This window comes from Panthera leo, chromosome C1 (genome assembly GCF_018350215.1).
Source record: "Panthera leo isolate Ple1 chromosome C1, P.leo_Ple1_pat1.1, whole genome shotgun sequence".
Taxonomy (NCBI): domain Eukaryota; kingdom Metazoa; phylum Chordata; class Mammalia; order Carnivora; family Felidae; genus Panthera; species Panthera leo.
Window position 1 is genome coordinate 85,673,575 of NC_056686.1, and position 15,474 is coordinate 85,689,048.

A 15,474-nucleotide genomic window follows, 5' to 3' on the forward strand; every position below is an offset into this window, starting at 1 on the left:
CAGAGCCCCCGCCGTAAGCTCCGCCCCTCACCACGCAGGTCCCGCCCCCCAGCCCCGCCTCCCCACTTCGTGTCCCAGGACTCGTTGCGCGGCCCGGGCCGGAAGTCGGCGAGTTCCCGGGTGTGTGTCTGTGTCTGTCTGTGTCTCGAAGCGGCACGCGGCCCGGGACAAACGCTGGGGAATCCCACCTGAGGCGTCGCCGCTGTCACTACCATCACCCACGGAGCCACTACTAGAGGGGAGTAGACCCGGCCCTTCGCCGGGCAGAGAAGATGTTACCCCTGTCCATCAAGGACGATGAATACAAACCACCCAAGTTCAATCTGTTCGGCAAGATTTCGGGCTGGTTTAGGTGCGGGGTGCTGTTTTTGCGGGAAAGGGGTATCCGGACGTAGGGGAGAAGGCCCAGACCTAAGGATGGCCCGAGATCCAGGGAGGGAGCATCAGGGACACTTTCCTTCGCTGTGAGGAAAGGAGCGTTTGGGCTGGGAGGGTCTTTAAACCGGGACCCAGCCTCCGGGTCCTGGCACCCCTTTGACTCTCCCGCCTGTTCTCCACTTTTATCACTCCCAGGTCTATCCTGTCGGACAAGACGTCCCGGAACCTGTTTTTCTTCCTGTGCCTGAACCTTTCTTTCGCTTTTGTTGAACTACTCTACGGCATCTGGAGCAACTGGTAACCAAAGGGAAAAGGGTTTGGGCGGAAGCAGGGGGTGGGGGAAACGAAGCAGTGTTTGCTTAATGCCACGTAGCTCCTCACCAGGAGGTTCAGGTCTTTGCTGTTCAGCTCTGCTGCTGAGTTGCTTTCTCATATCCACAGCAATCTGGCAAGGCTACGTTTAAGATCCGGGGCCCATCACGTGCAGCAGTTATTAAGATTTGGGTCCCCGCCCCCATCCCCCTCCCGCCCCCCCCCGCCCCGTCAAGTAAGAGTGACCAGTCTCTTCTTCATTTTGGCCGATGGAAAGAGTCATCCCTAACTACAAACCTTAGCTTTGCCCACTTTCTTGGAATTAGAAGAAACCTGTTTCCTGCGTCTTTTGGGTGGGAGTGTTCCTTGCTTCTTTCTGGGGGAGTGGCATCTGGATTTCACCCTTAAGATCTGAGAGGGAATATCTTAGATGTTCAACTTAATTTATTATTAAGAGCTTTATAAAGAAGCTATCCAAAGAAATATGTGTCATTCACTTCTCTTCTCTTTAATTTTATGCTGCAACTGTCTCATGATTTCCCTCTGGTCTTGATTGCAGTAGAAAATCCGGTACAGTTTTCTAAAAACTTACAGCCCCTGAATTGATGGGTTTTTGTGCCATCTTTGGGCTTTTTTGTTTTTGAACCTGCTTTGGGAAGAGGTAAATCCAGGAACTCTGGAATTGAAATATTATTTCCAGGTATTTACTGTTGAATAACTTAAGGTCTTGTAAAATTGTGCAGCTAACAATAAGATCGTTACATTTCTAAGTGTGCAGATTCCTCTTTAAATCTCATACTCATTTGAGAATCTGATAAAAGCCAACCCTCAAAATTTTATGTAAAACTTCAGGAGTGATATGGAGTTCCTTGAAATAGATTTTGAACCCTAGATTAAGAACCTATGCTATTTATGCTTTATTTTCTGTTACTTAGAGTTAGTCTCTTTCCTCTGTAGTCCATTTTTAGAGAGAATTGCTGTCCTTGATCTTTATCTCTATCGAGATTGAGCAATGACGTTAAATAAGATCACCATTTTTTGTGACATTTACATTTTTATATTAAAAAGTGGACTTCTTTTCAGTTCAGATGTCAACTCAATTTTATAAAAAATACTCAGCACATTATGAAGGTTATTGATTTAGTCACTACTTTAAAAGGAATATTGAGACATAGTAAAATCTTAGTGTATGTAATAACCATTTTGAACCCTCTGAGAAGCAGATATATGTATCTTGTAATATTAATATTCTTCAATGTATTATGCATGTTAAAAACACTATGTTATAGTATAATAATCATGCTTTATTATAAATATACAGTGTTTATAATATATTTTGCTCTTCTTAAATTATGCCATATTGTGGCATGTGTACTGATTGTATTCAGGCTATAACTTGGTTTATATGTGTACACTTTACATTACAATACATTATCTTTCACTGTGGCCTTTTATGGCATAAATTACTATGTGAAATGTCTTGTTCAGGGGAATTATATTTGAAGTGCCCACATCACTTCTTTCGTGGAAAGTTAGGTATAAAGTAAATTTTTTGATCTGTAGAGATCTATTGAAGAAATTACAGTTGACCCTTGAACAACATGGGGATTAGGGAAATGAACCCTGTACAGTCAAAAATCTGTGTATAACTTTTGACTCCCCAAAAACTTAACTTCAAATAGCCTGCTGTCCACCATAATCCTTAGCGATAACATAAAGTTGATTAACATGTACTTTATATATTATGTGTATTATGTTACTGTATTCTTACAATAAAGTAAGCTAGAGAAAAGAAAATGTTATTAAGAAAATCATAAGGAAGAGAAAATACATTTCTGGTACTGTACCAAATTGAAAAATAACTGCATATAAGTGAACAAGCCTGCATTGTTCAATCACTGTACTAAAACCATTGTTTTCCAAGCCGTTTGCTATTAGTCACCAGTACCGAAGGAAAACATCAGTGGTACATGACTTTTTCTTTTGCCCTTTGGTGGCTTGTTTTTCTAACCTTAGGATCTCTTTTCCTACAATTTACTCTCTTTGTGTTATTATATCTTCCACATTTGAAATCTAGCTCTGAGCTAGTGTCTGTCTTACCTAAATCATTTAGTAGGTATTCATCATTATACTAACATCCATGTCCACACCACTTACCGATATTAATTTTTATCAGTGGGTTGGAAGTACAAATACATTGCTATTGAAGCCTTGACAGGTTTAAAAATTGCTTGGGCCTTTTCATAATCTGGATTTCTGCGTCTTATTTAGATATCGCAGTTTCAGTCCCTTTTGTTGACTGGTCAACAATTTCCTTATATAATTGGATTATCTTTGTTCCTGAAGTTTCAATTAGATTTTAAGTTCCTTGAATAAATGTCTCACCAAAATTTATTTTGTTTGTCATAGTCATTTCTGTATTCATTTTCATTCTATAAAAATTAAGTTTCAAGATGTTATGAACATGAAATGTCAAGAATTTTTTCCATTATAGAATTAAAAGGTGAATAAAACATGCTGTCTTCACAAATAAAGGTTAATAGAAACAGTTGTTGATCCAGTTGCAAAAAATAAATAGTTCTGCTTCTTGTTTAGAGCCTTCATTATTTAAAGGAAGGACTTGGTTCATATTTTTGATGGTGAGAATGTGTCATCGGTGGAAGAATAGCTAAGTTCTTTGTGTATGTTTCCACCTTTAAATATCCACTGCCTTTTACTTTTCTGCTATAATGTAAGCTCCCTTAATGTAGAGATCTTTTCTATCTTATTCAGGCACCTTAGTACATGGCACATAGTATGGCTAATGTATATTTGCTGAATGAAGGAATGAAGGAATAATGAATGTATGGAATTAATCTACCGACACTAAGTGTACTAACTGCCCTATTAGAGAGGAGGAAAACCTTACAACTCCTCTTTTCTCTTACTCTTTGAAGTTAAGAAAATGATGGGGATACCATATGTGATCTTTCCTTTTAAGATTCTTTTCTTTCTATCATTTTATTTTCTTTTGGTATTATTGTTGAGTAACTACTTCATCTTGAGTTAATATAGTATAAGTATGTGGTTTTGTACCATCTAGGATTAAGTGCTTTTTCAAGTTACAGAAAAATCCCCAAATAATGATTTCTTACATATCACAAAACTTTTATTTTCACGATGGCTGTCGTTCCAACTATCCCTAGCAGCAGATTGTCCAAAACAGAGAGAAAAAGAGGTAAAAAGTGTATATAGTGTCTTTTAAGGAGATTTATCTGGACACACATAGAACACTTATAGTTCAGTGCTAAGCCTTTATCTTATTGGTTGTGCCTACTTGCAAATGTCATCTTTGTTCCAGTCAAACAGGTATTCTGCTGAAAGTTAAGGATTCTTTACCAAAAAAAGAAAGGAAATATATGCATACTGTAGGCTCAGGAAGTGAGACTAGAAAGAGATAAACTAGTCTGACTTCTATAGATAGAAAACTGAGGCCCAGGTTTTGTTTTGTTTTTTTTTTACCCCAGAGTAGCAGTAAAGCCTAGAAGCACCTGTCGTCCAGGGATTTTTTTTTTCCACTACACTGTGATTTTTTTCCTAGTATTCCACTATAGTTTCCTTTGTTCTTATGCTCTTTTAACTGTACTTAACTGTTTGTTAGAAAACTTCAGTAATATTTTTTACCAAAGCTGTTGCAACAATTTTCCCCTTAGACATAGAGGGAACTCATATAACTCTAAAGGTAAATGTCTTTGTATTACCAAAGTAAATATTTGTTCAGGAAATGTGTGAGGCCATACTGGACATTGATTTGTTCCTACTTCTGTATAATATGTCATATATTTGTAAAGTAACTCGGTAAAGAAAATGCTTCTATTAATCACATTTTTCTATAGAATTAAAAGATATTTATCTTTGTCTTTCATCAACTTTTCCGTTCTTAAAAGACAGTTTACCACTTTATGGTGATGACTTCTGCTTTCCTGTAGTTTTGTTATTCACCTTAAAAATGCAGGCAAGTATTCCACTTTGCTGAAATTAAAAAAAAATTTTTTTTGATGTTTATTATTTATTTTTGAAATAGAGACAGAACATGAGCAGGGGAGGGGCAGAGAGAGGAAACAGAATCCAAAGCAGGCTCCAGGCTCTGAGCTGTCAGCACAGAGCCTTGTATGGGGCTCAAACTCACGAGCTGTGAGATCATGACCAAGCCAGAGTCGGATGCTTAACTGACTAAGCTACCCAGGCGCCCCTTTGCTAAGAATATTTTTAAGTAAGGGATTATATAATGGAATGTAATAGAGTTGTGGGTTTTTTACCATAACTGTCATTAGTTTAACAACTTATGCAAATGTCAGGATTCTAATTTCTTCCTAATAAATTGGTAGTTAAGTTTTTCTACTTTCCATCTCATGGAAAGTTACCGTGATTATTCCCTGTCTTCAGTTTTGAATTAATCTTTAACAACACACTATAGATATACTGTTAGCTTAGTTACCAGATCTTTTTAAAATTTTTTATTATGGAAAATTTTAAGCATAAGGAAAAGAGAGTTTAATGGACCTCATGTTCCCATCATTTATCAACATGTAGTCTATTTCATTTCCTCTGTGTTATCTGTCTCACCACTGGATTATTTTAACACAGATACCAAATATAATTTCCTTCCTAACTACTTCAGTATGAGTCTCTAAAAAAAAAAAGGCCCCCCCACCCCGTAATACTACCCAGTGCCATTCTCATCTTTAAAAATTAGGAATTTATTAATATCAAATGTCCAGTTAGGGTTCAGATGATCCTTATTGTCTCAGAAATTCTTTCTACAGTTAGTTTTATAAGTCAGAATCCAAATAAGATCTAATCCAAACAAAATCATACTTGGATCCAAACTCCTGTCCAAGCATATTTGGTTGATATGTCTCTGAAATCTCAATTTATGGACTCTCTTTCTCCCTTTTGTTTGTTTTTGCCCCAATGACCTTAAATAAAATCTTTTTTGAGAATTTCTTTTGCTAAATGTTTTATTCACATTTATTATATTTTGTTTCAGTGATCAGGTTTCTCTTTTATGTTCTAAGAAGTTTTCCTTATTAAAATATCTTTAGAAAGTAGTCACTTAAAAAAAGTTTAAAAATTAATTTTAGAGAAACTGACAGTATTTAAAGATGGGAGCCTAAAACAGGTATGCTGCTTTTAACAACTAATTGTTCTTTATTAGGTTACATTTGGTATGTAAATCATATAACCTGAAATATTCTTATGCTGTCTTTATTTACAAGGAAATTTATGCCATGCGGTTTAAATGACAATTCATAATAAGAAACATTTGCTAATATTGAAGATGAACAATAAAATTGACATTCCTCATGGGTAGTGTTTTGATGTATGATAGAACAGAGAACTAGAAGTAGACTCTTTTTCATTTGAGTTTGTCTATATAGTTGCAGCTGAGTAATTTTCAAATCGTGATACCAGGTTTAAAAAAACGTTGCAATGCTTTAAGAGAACATGATTCCACTTTATTTATTTTTTTTTTTTGTACTTTATTTTTTATTTTTATTTTTTTTTATTTTTTAATATATGAAATTTACTGTCAAATTGGTTTCCATACAACACCCAGTGCTCATCCCAAAAGGTGCCCTTCTCAATACCCATCACCCACCCTGCCCTCCCTCCCACCCTGCCCTCCCTCCCACCCCCCATCAACCCTCAGTTTGTTCTCAGTTTTTAACAGTCTCTAATGCTTTGGCTCTCTCCCACTCTAACCTCTTTTTTTTTTTTTTTTTTTTTTTTTTTCATGATTCCACTTTAGAAGAGGGAGTAGTTTTTCAGGTAGAATCATATTTTATACTATACTAAAAGTGAAATAACATTTGGGGGCACCGGAGTGGCTCAGTCAGGCGTCTGACTCTTGATTTTGGCTCAGGTCATGATCTCATGGTTATGAGAACAAACCCTGCGTGGGACCCCGCGCCGAGCATAGAGTCTGGTTTAAGCTTCTCTCTCCCACTCCTTCTGCCCCTTCCCCACTTGTGCGTGCATGTGCATGCATGCACTCTGAAAAAAAAATCTTTAATGAAAATTAAATTTACTTAAAATTTAAATAAATTGAAAATCTCATTTTGATGAGTATTAAAATTGCCAAGCTATATCTAAACCTCTTGAAAAGGGAACTTAATTGCTGTGGTGTACAGAAGAGGTTTACCATTTCCCTCCCATGTAGGCAGTGTTTGGTGTCCACTAAATATGTTTAAAATAAATTTGTTGTAAAGAAGATAGTGCTAGTGTGTATTAATTTGCTAGGGCTGCTGTTACAAAGTACCACAGTAGAAAGTTATTGTCTTATAGTTCTGGAAACTAAAAGTCTAAGATCAAGGTATTGGCAGTGTTAGTTCCTTCTGAGATCTGCATAGAAGAATCTGTTCCATGCTTTCTCCTAGCTTCAGTTGCCTTGCTGGCAATCTTTGGCATTCCTTGGCTTGTAGAAGCCTCATCTGATATGTGCCTTATCTTTTACTCAGTAGTCTCTCTGTGTGCATGTCTGTCTCCAGATTTCCTCTTGTTATAAGGACAATAGTCATATTAGATTAGGGCCCACCTTGCTAAACTAACTAATCTTAATAAATTATGTTTGCAGTGACCCTGTTTTCAAATTAGCTCACAGCAGAGGTACTGGAGATGTAGGACTTCAACTTAAGAATTTAGAAGAGGACACAATTCAACTCACAGCAGGTTTTACTAAATATATGTGTACATCAGTGTATCATTTTCATTTATATTTATTTAGAATGAATATCCTGCCTTCTTCTACAACTAATTTATGGCCATTTAAGATAAAAGTAACATATATAATAGAATCCTTAAGTTATAGAAATAAAAACATGAGGAATCGTGTATAGAGAGGAAAAAAGTAAGCCTACTGAAAGTGTAAATTAATGTAGTTACTGAAATTGACTTTTAAATTTAGTTATAAAATTCCATAAAGTTAAGGCACGATGGGTAAAAATTCTCATTGTCAGGTTTTACTACAACACAACTACATTTTATCAGAATAGAGAGAGAATTTTCTGAAACTAAATTTTAAAAGTAACTTACCATATTAGTTCCTTATCATATAAGAGAAAACAAAATCAGAAGCAATGTCTTTATTGGTGGTTTTGTAACACAGTACAGAGATAACTCTTCAAATGGGGCATGGCTACCCTCCCCCACCGATCCCACCAAGCTGCAGACTGCTGTTTCTTGTTACTCAGTGCTAAGTTCGTGGTGAGAGCAAAGGGGCGTTCATTAACTTAACCCAGGCCCTTAGGCAGGCGCCGTGAGCCTGGGCCCTGGGAGTAGGTTTTTTTCTCCCCCCAACATTTTTGCCCCTTCTGTGAAAGCAAAACTCTGCTCTGTACATGTGGATGGTCTTGGGTGAGAGTAAGTTTCTTGCTCCTTTTCCAGTGGTAGCAGGACATGTGTTTTGTGTTGGTGCAGAATTCTATACCTCTTTTTTTAGTGGTTGCTCTAGCATGAGTAATATGAATTTTTAACTTAACCACAATTAATAATATGTTTATCTTACAATATTACACTTCCATTTCCTTCTGTCCTATGTGCCATTATTGTCATACATTTCACTTTTTATGTGTTTTAAACCCCATAATACAGTACCTGTTTTTGCTTTGTACCAGAGGTTAGCAAACTTTATCTGAGCAGCAGATGGCAAATATTTTAAGCTTTAAGGGCCATAAGGTCTCTGTCACAACTTCTCCATTCTACTGTAAAAGCACAGAAGCAACCATACACAGTATATAAACAGATGAGTGTAACTGTTTTCCAATAAAACTTTATTTACAAAAATAGATGGTAGTCTGGGCCATAGCTTGCTGATTCCTGCTTTAGATAGTTACCATTTTTTAAAAATAGCCTTATTAAAATATAATTTATAAACCATACAATTTACCCATTTAAGGTATACGAATGAATGGCTCTTAGTATGTTCACAGAGTTGTAAAACCATCAGAACAATCAGTTTTAGAAGATATTTATTACCCTGAAAGGAAGCCTTGCACCTCTAGCCATTGCCCTCTAATTCCCTTATCCCCTGATTTGCCCTAATTCTAGGCAACTGCTAATCTACTTTCTGTCTCTTTGTATTTGCCTACTCTGGCCTTTTCATGTAAATGGAATCATATAGTGTATAATCCTTTGTGACTGGTTTGTTGCACCCAGCATAATGTTTTCAAAGGTTATCCATATTCTACGTGAATTAGTATTCATCTATTTTTATTGTCAAATTAAATTCAGCAGTGTGGGAGAATTCTGATTTTTCTACATCCTCACCAACACTTGTTATTGATCTTTTTGATTTAGCTGTCATAGTGTGGTTATGAAGCTGTTTCTCATCGTTTGACCTGCATTTCCTTGAAAGGTTGTTAATGATGTTGAGTATCTTTTCATGTGCTTTTTGGCCATTTGTGTGTCTTCTTTGGAGAAATGTTTACTCAGATTCTTTGTTTCATTTAAGACATTGGATTACTTATCTTCTTGAAGAGTTTTGTTTTTTTTTTTAATTTTTTTTTTTTAACGTTTATTTATTTTTGAGACAGAGAGAGACAGAGCATGAACAGGGGAGGGGCAGAGAGAGAGGGAGACACAGAATCTGAAACAGGCTCCAGGCTCTGAGCTGTCAGCACAGAGCCCGACGTGGGGCTCGAACTCACAGACCGTGAGATCATGACCTGAACCGAAGTCGGATGTTTAACCGACCGAGCCACCCAGGTGCCCTTTGAAGAGTTTTTTAAAAACATTTGTTTATTGTTTTTGAAAGGGAGAGCAAGAATCCCAAGCAGGCTCCGTGCTGACAGTGCGGGACTAGATCTCACAGACCACGAGATCATGACCTGATCTGAAATCAAGAGTTGGTTGCTTAACTGACTGAGCTACCCAAGTGCCTTATCTTTTGGAAGAGTTTTAAGAGTTCTTCGTATAGGGGTGCCTGGCTGGCTCAGTTGGTGGAGTATGTGACTCTTGATCTCCAGGTTGTGAGTTTGAGCCCCAGGTTGGGTATAGAGATTACTTAAAAATAAAATCTGGGGGCGCCTGGGTGGCGCAGTCGGTTAAGCGTCCGACTTCAGCCAGGTCACGATCTCGCGGTCCGTGAGTTCGAGCCCCGCGTCAGGCTCTGGGCTGATGGCTCGGAGCCTGGAGCCTGTTTCCGATTCTGTGTCTCCCTCTCTCTCTGCCCCTCCCCCGTTCATGCTCTGTCTCTCTCTGTCCCAAAAATAAAAATAAAAAACGTTGAAAAAAAAAATTAAAAAAAAAATAATAAATAAAATCTGAAAAAAAAAAAAAAAAAGTTCTTCATATATTCTGGATACAAGCCCCTTGTCATATGTAGAATTGGTAAATATTTTCTCCCACCTGTGCATTTTCTTTTCACTTTCTTAATAATGTCCTTTGAAGAAAAAAAAGTTTTAAATTCCAGTGATATCCAGTCTGTATTTTCTGTTCTCTCATTTATTGCTTGGGATTTTGATGTCTTCTATATATATGAAACTATTGCCTAATCCAAGGTGGTGAATATTTTAGCTTTTATGTTTAGGTCTTTGATCTTTTTTGGGTTAATTTTTTGGGTTAATTTTGTTTTGGGTTAATTTTGGGTAATTTTTATAATGTCAAAAGTCATCTTTTGCCTGTGGATATCCAGTTGTATCAACACATTTGTTGAAAACACTATTCTTTCCACTATTGGAATGTCTTGACATCCTTGTCAAAAGTCAGCTGACCATAAATGTGAGGGTTTATTTCTAGATTCTAAATAGTATTCCGTTGCTCTATTTGTTTATTTTTGTGCCAGCACCATACTATTTGATTACTGTAACTCTATAGTAAAGTTTTGAAATTGGGAAGTATGAGTCTTTCAACTTTAGATTTCATTTTCAATATTTTTTTGGCTATTCTAGGTCCCTTGCTTTCCATGTAAATTTTAAGATCAGCTTGTCGGTTTCCTCAAAGAAGTCAACTGGGATTTTGATAGGTTTGAGTTGACTCTGTAGATCAACTAGGGAAATATTGGCATCTTAACAATGTTGTCTTCTGATCCATAAACACAGATATCTTTCCATTTATTTAGGTCTTCTTTAATTTTTTCAACAATATTTTATAGTTATAGAGTATAAATTTAACACTTTTTTTGTAAAATTTATTCACAAGTATTTTATTTTTTGATGCTATTATAAATGGAAATCTTTTTTTATTTTTTTACATCACTACTATTAAGAATACAGTTCATTTTTGTATGTTGATCTTGTATCCTGCAACCTTGCCAAATTCATCTATTTTAATAGGTTTTTAGTAGCGTCCTTAAAATTTTGTATATATAAAATCCCGTCATCTGCAAATTGTGGTAGTTTTACTCCTTCACTTTTTATTTTTTATTTTATTTATTTGTTTTTTTAATTTCTTGCGTAACTGCCCTTGTTAGATCCTCCAGTGCAATGTTAAATAGAAGTAGCAAGATGAGACATCCTTATATCCGATCTTAGGGGAAAGCATTCAGTCCTTGGCCTTTAATGGTGCTCTGGGTTTTTGGTAGATGCCATTTAAGAGTTGAGAAAGTTCTCTCTATTCCAAGTTTGTTGAGTGTTCTTAATATAAAGGGGAGTGTTAAGTTTTGTCAAACTCTTATTACACCTGTTGAGATGACCATGTGGTTTTTGTCTTTTATTCTGTTGATATGATATGTTAGATTGATTGGTTTTCATATATTAAATCAACCTTGCATTGTTGGTATAAATCTCACTTGGTTGTGGTATGTACTTTTCAAATATATATACTTGGATTCCACTTGCTAGTGTATGTTGAAGATTTTTGTGTTTATATTTGCAAAAGATTAGTCTGTTCCATTTCTTGTGATGTCTTTTGTCTCATTTGGTGTGAGGGTAATATTGCTCTTACACGGTGAATTGGGAAGCATTCCTTCATCATCTGTGTTTTGGGAGAGTTTGTAAGGGATGGTATCTATTCTTTAAATGTCTGGTAGAATTTTCCAGTGAAGCTGCCTGGGTGTGGGCTTTTCTTTGTTGGAAGTTTTACAATTAATAATTCAATCTGTCTGCTTGTTATATTTGAATTTTTTTTTTTAGTTTTGCAAGACTGTTTCTAGGAATTTGTCTATTTCCTCTATGTTATCTAATTTGCTGGCCTATAATTGGTCATAGTATTTTCTTATGATCCTTTTTATTTCTGTAAAGTCAGTGGTAATTTTTCTTTTTCATTCCTGATTTTAGTAATTTGAATCTTTTACCTTTTTTCTTGGTTAGTCTACTTACAGGTTGTGAATTTTGTTGATATTTTCACAGAACCAGCTTTTGGTTTGTTTATTTTTCTTTTCTTTTTTTCTTTTCTTTTTTTTTTTTTTTTTCTGTTCTCAATGATCTTTTAAAGATACTAAAAGTGGAAAAATTATCTTTTTTTAAAAAAAATAGGCTTCATGCCCAGTGTGGAGCCCAGTGCAGGATTTGAACTCAGGACCCTGAGATCAAGACCTGAAATGAGATCAAGAGTTGGATGCTTAACCAACTGAGCCACCCAGGCACCCTGAAAAAGTATCTTTTTTATTTACTCACATATTTATCATTTTCAGTGATCTTCATTTCTTTATGCAAATGTTTCCATCTGTTATCCTACTTCTGTTTGAAGAACTTCTGATTCTTTTAACTCAGATCTACTGGCAGTGAATTCTGTCAGCTTTGGTTGTCTGGAAAAATCTTTATTTTGCCTTCATTTTTCAATATATTTTGTTAGATACAGAATTTTCGGTTGGCATCTTTTTTCATACTTTAAAGACATTGCTCCATTATTCTGCCTTGAGTAGTTTCTGATGAAAAATATACTAATAATCTTATCTTTGTTTTTCCTTTTACTGTTTTCAAGATTTTCTCTTTTTTCTTTGGTGTTGAGCAGTTTGTGAGGTATGTAGGGTTTTCCCCCTGCTTGGGGTTTATTAAATTTCTTAAATATGTGGTTTGTTTTCAAAAACTCTCCAGCATTTTCTCTTTAAATACTTTTTCTACCCTATTTTTTTCCTCTGTTACTGAGAATCCAAATATTTGTATTTGAGTCTCTTTGATGGATGTGACAGGTTTTGAATGCTCTGTTCTGTGTTTTTTCTTTCCCCCACTCCTTTAATTCTTTATGTTTTACTTAGATAATTTCTCTTGACATGATTCTTTCTGTCTGTGTCCCATTTGCTCAGAAGCCCATGTATGTTATTATTTCTCTTCAATATTGTGATTTTTAAAAAATGTTTTTGTTATTTCCGTTTGATTCTTTTATAGTTTTATCTACGTGCAAGTCCTCAGTTTGTTCATGAATCTTCAACAGCTTTATACAACATCCTTTAACATAGTAATCATGTTTGTTTTAAAGTCCTTATCCTAGTCCAGTCTCTAGGCCTTTTCTGGTTCTGATTCTCTTGACTGCTTTAGCTCTTGACAGTGGTTTTTGTTTGTTTGTTTGTTTGGTTGGTTGGTTTTTGCCCCTTGATCTTATTATGTGTCTTATAAATATTTATTGAGTGCTGGATCTTATGTTTAAAAGATTAACAGCGACCAAGGTTGATAGTATCTATGCCCAGAAATGTGTACCCCTGTTGTTTTGTCAGGCCATTAGTGTGGGGTTTTGAGTCTCTGATCCATAGTTGGCTAGTTGGGTTTTGTGTTTTTTGTTATTGCTAGTTAGTTTCAACAAGCTACCAACTTCAAATTTTTTTAGTGGCTTCTACCACCTTGTGTTTAGTGTAGGGTCTGGGGCCCTGGAGGGTTTTCTCAGTGTTCTTGCTCTACTCTCAGCTTTCAACAAGTCACGCTCACCTGTTCCATAGGGGAGTCTCTGTGCTCTTGCTCAGCTCTCAGTGGTAGATTGCTATTGTTTTGTACTCTAGTCAAGGCTTTGGTTGTGGGGAGAGAGAATTTGGTCCTCCTGCTGGAGCTGTAATTTTAGGCAGTCCGTTGTCACCTGAGTGCCAGAGTGGTTATTATTAACGTTCCTGCCCCTTCTCCCACCTCTCTCCGCAGCCTTGTATCAAGAGAAGGAATGATTGTCTTGCTCCTCTTCCAACAACAGCAGACCTTTGCTTTGTGTCAGTGTAAGATCTTGGGCCCAAGCTGGCTTCAGACTTGCCCCTGACAGTGATGGCTGGTTTTATTTTTCTCTCTTTCAGTGGTCGCTGACCTTTGTCAGCGATCAGAGAGTGGGCAGATTCCTGCTGCTCATCCAGTAGCAGCTAGCTTTGTTTCTAGAAACCCCTCTTTCAGTAGAAGCTTGGTTTTTTTTTTCTTGGGCAGGGGGTGTGAAGTTTCCTTCTGAGATGTTTAAAACTTATCCTCAATGTCTGTCTGTATATCATATTTCAAGGTTGTCTGTTTAGAAGATTAGTTCCTGATGAGCAGAAGGATATTTAGAGAATGTATAGAAGGATGCCTACTATTTGGTTACTATTATAATATGCCAATATGTCTGTTCTTTTACAGCTTAGGCTTGATTTCCGACTCTTTTCACATGTTTTTCGATAGCACTGCCATTTTGGCTGGATTGGCAGCATCTGTTATTTCAAAATGGAGAGATAATGATGCTTTCTCTTATGGGTAAGACCTTTTAAAAACTTTTTTATCAAAGTATAAGAAATACAGAAAATAAATCTTAAGCACAATGAATTTTCACAAATTGAACACATTTGTATAACTTGAACTCTTGAATCCCCCCTCATGCCTCCTTCTCGTTCCTTCCCATGTTGCTCCCCAAGAGTAACAAGCACTTCCCTAACTTGGTGGATTAGTTTTAACCTGTTTTTGAACAGTATGTAATTGCAATCTACAGTATATATATATTTTTTGTTTTTGCATCGAAGTTCTTTTGCTTAGAGATAGGACATGTTGGTTTTACCAGAAAATTTTAAGTGAAATTTTTTGCTAGATAGGGGACTTCCTCAACTCTTAACCTAATTTTTTTAAGAAAAAGAAAAAATATTTCAGTTTATGAAAATGGTCATGTTTCTTTTTTAAAGAGATATTTTGCCATTAATTTATTTAAAATCATTATTTTCTAATCTGATTTTATATTACCCTCTTCAGTTCTGCTTTTATGAAAAATACTTCTTTTCATACTATTGCTGAATTTGGATAACTAATCAAATATTTGGAGAGTGTTTTTATGTTGAAGAGACCGTATTGGCACATCTGGTCTCACTTCCAAGCCTCGTACCCTTCAAGGCAGGGTTTGCCTTTTGTCCATCTCTGATTGGGGGAAACAATGGAGTTTCTGATGTTCGAGTGATCTGCCTGGGTGTTTTCTTTTTTGAGTTCATAGAGTATTTTGCAGTGTAATTATATTTACATGTAACCAGTACTCAGAGGTAGTACCCTTTTTCTCTGTCTCCCCATCCACTTTCTCTTTCCTTCCTGCTCCCCCCTTGCCTCTTACTTGTTGACACTTGTCTAGCTCCCTTGTGAGTGCTCTCTCACATTCTCTCCTTTCTTCACTCTTTCCTACTTTTTTTCTCTTTCACTCTCATCCCCATCCTCATGCTCACTGTCATCTCTCCGGAACTCCCTAACCTCCTCTCTTGTACTTTCCAGTTCCTTGTGCCTGTGCTCATGGTCTTTGTCTATCCCTCAGCCTTCCACCCTCTTCTTCCTCTCTTTCTCCCGCGCATCTTTGTTCTCTCCCTCTACCCTTGACTGCTGTATCTCTCAGGTCTTCCTTATTCCCTTCTCCCTCTCTCTCAACCTCTTCCGCCCTAAGTCTTTCTTCTCTCCC

The 15,474-nt window shown here is 36.5% G+C and overlaps 1 protein-coding gene across 1 annotated transcript in view; it reads left to right on the top strand.

The window, feature by feature from the left end:
- The first annotated feature begins 100 nt into the window (after window positions 1–100).
- Window positions 101–15,474, top strand: part of SLC30A7 (solute carrier family 30 member 7) — a 90,619-nt gene continuing 75,245 nt past the window's right edge. Inside the window, exons 1-3 of the mRNA XM_042953075.1 lie at window positions 101–352; window positions 574–675; window positions 14,190–14,303. Coding sequence (XP_042809009.1) covers window positions 273–352; window positions 574–675; window positions 14,190–14,303 — 296 coding nt within the window. The 5' untranslated portion in view covers window positions 101–272. The remainder of the gene's footprint in view (window positions 353–573; window positions 676–14,189; window positions 14,304–15,474) is intronic.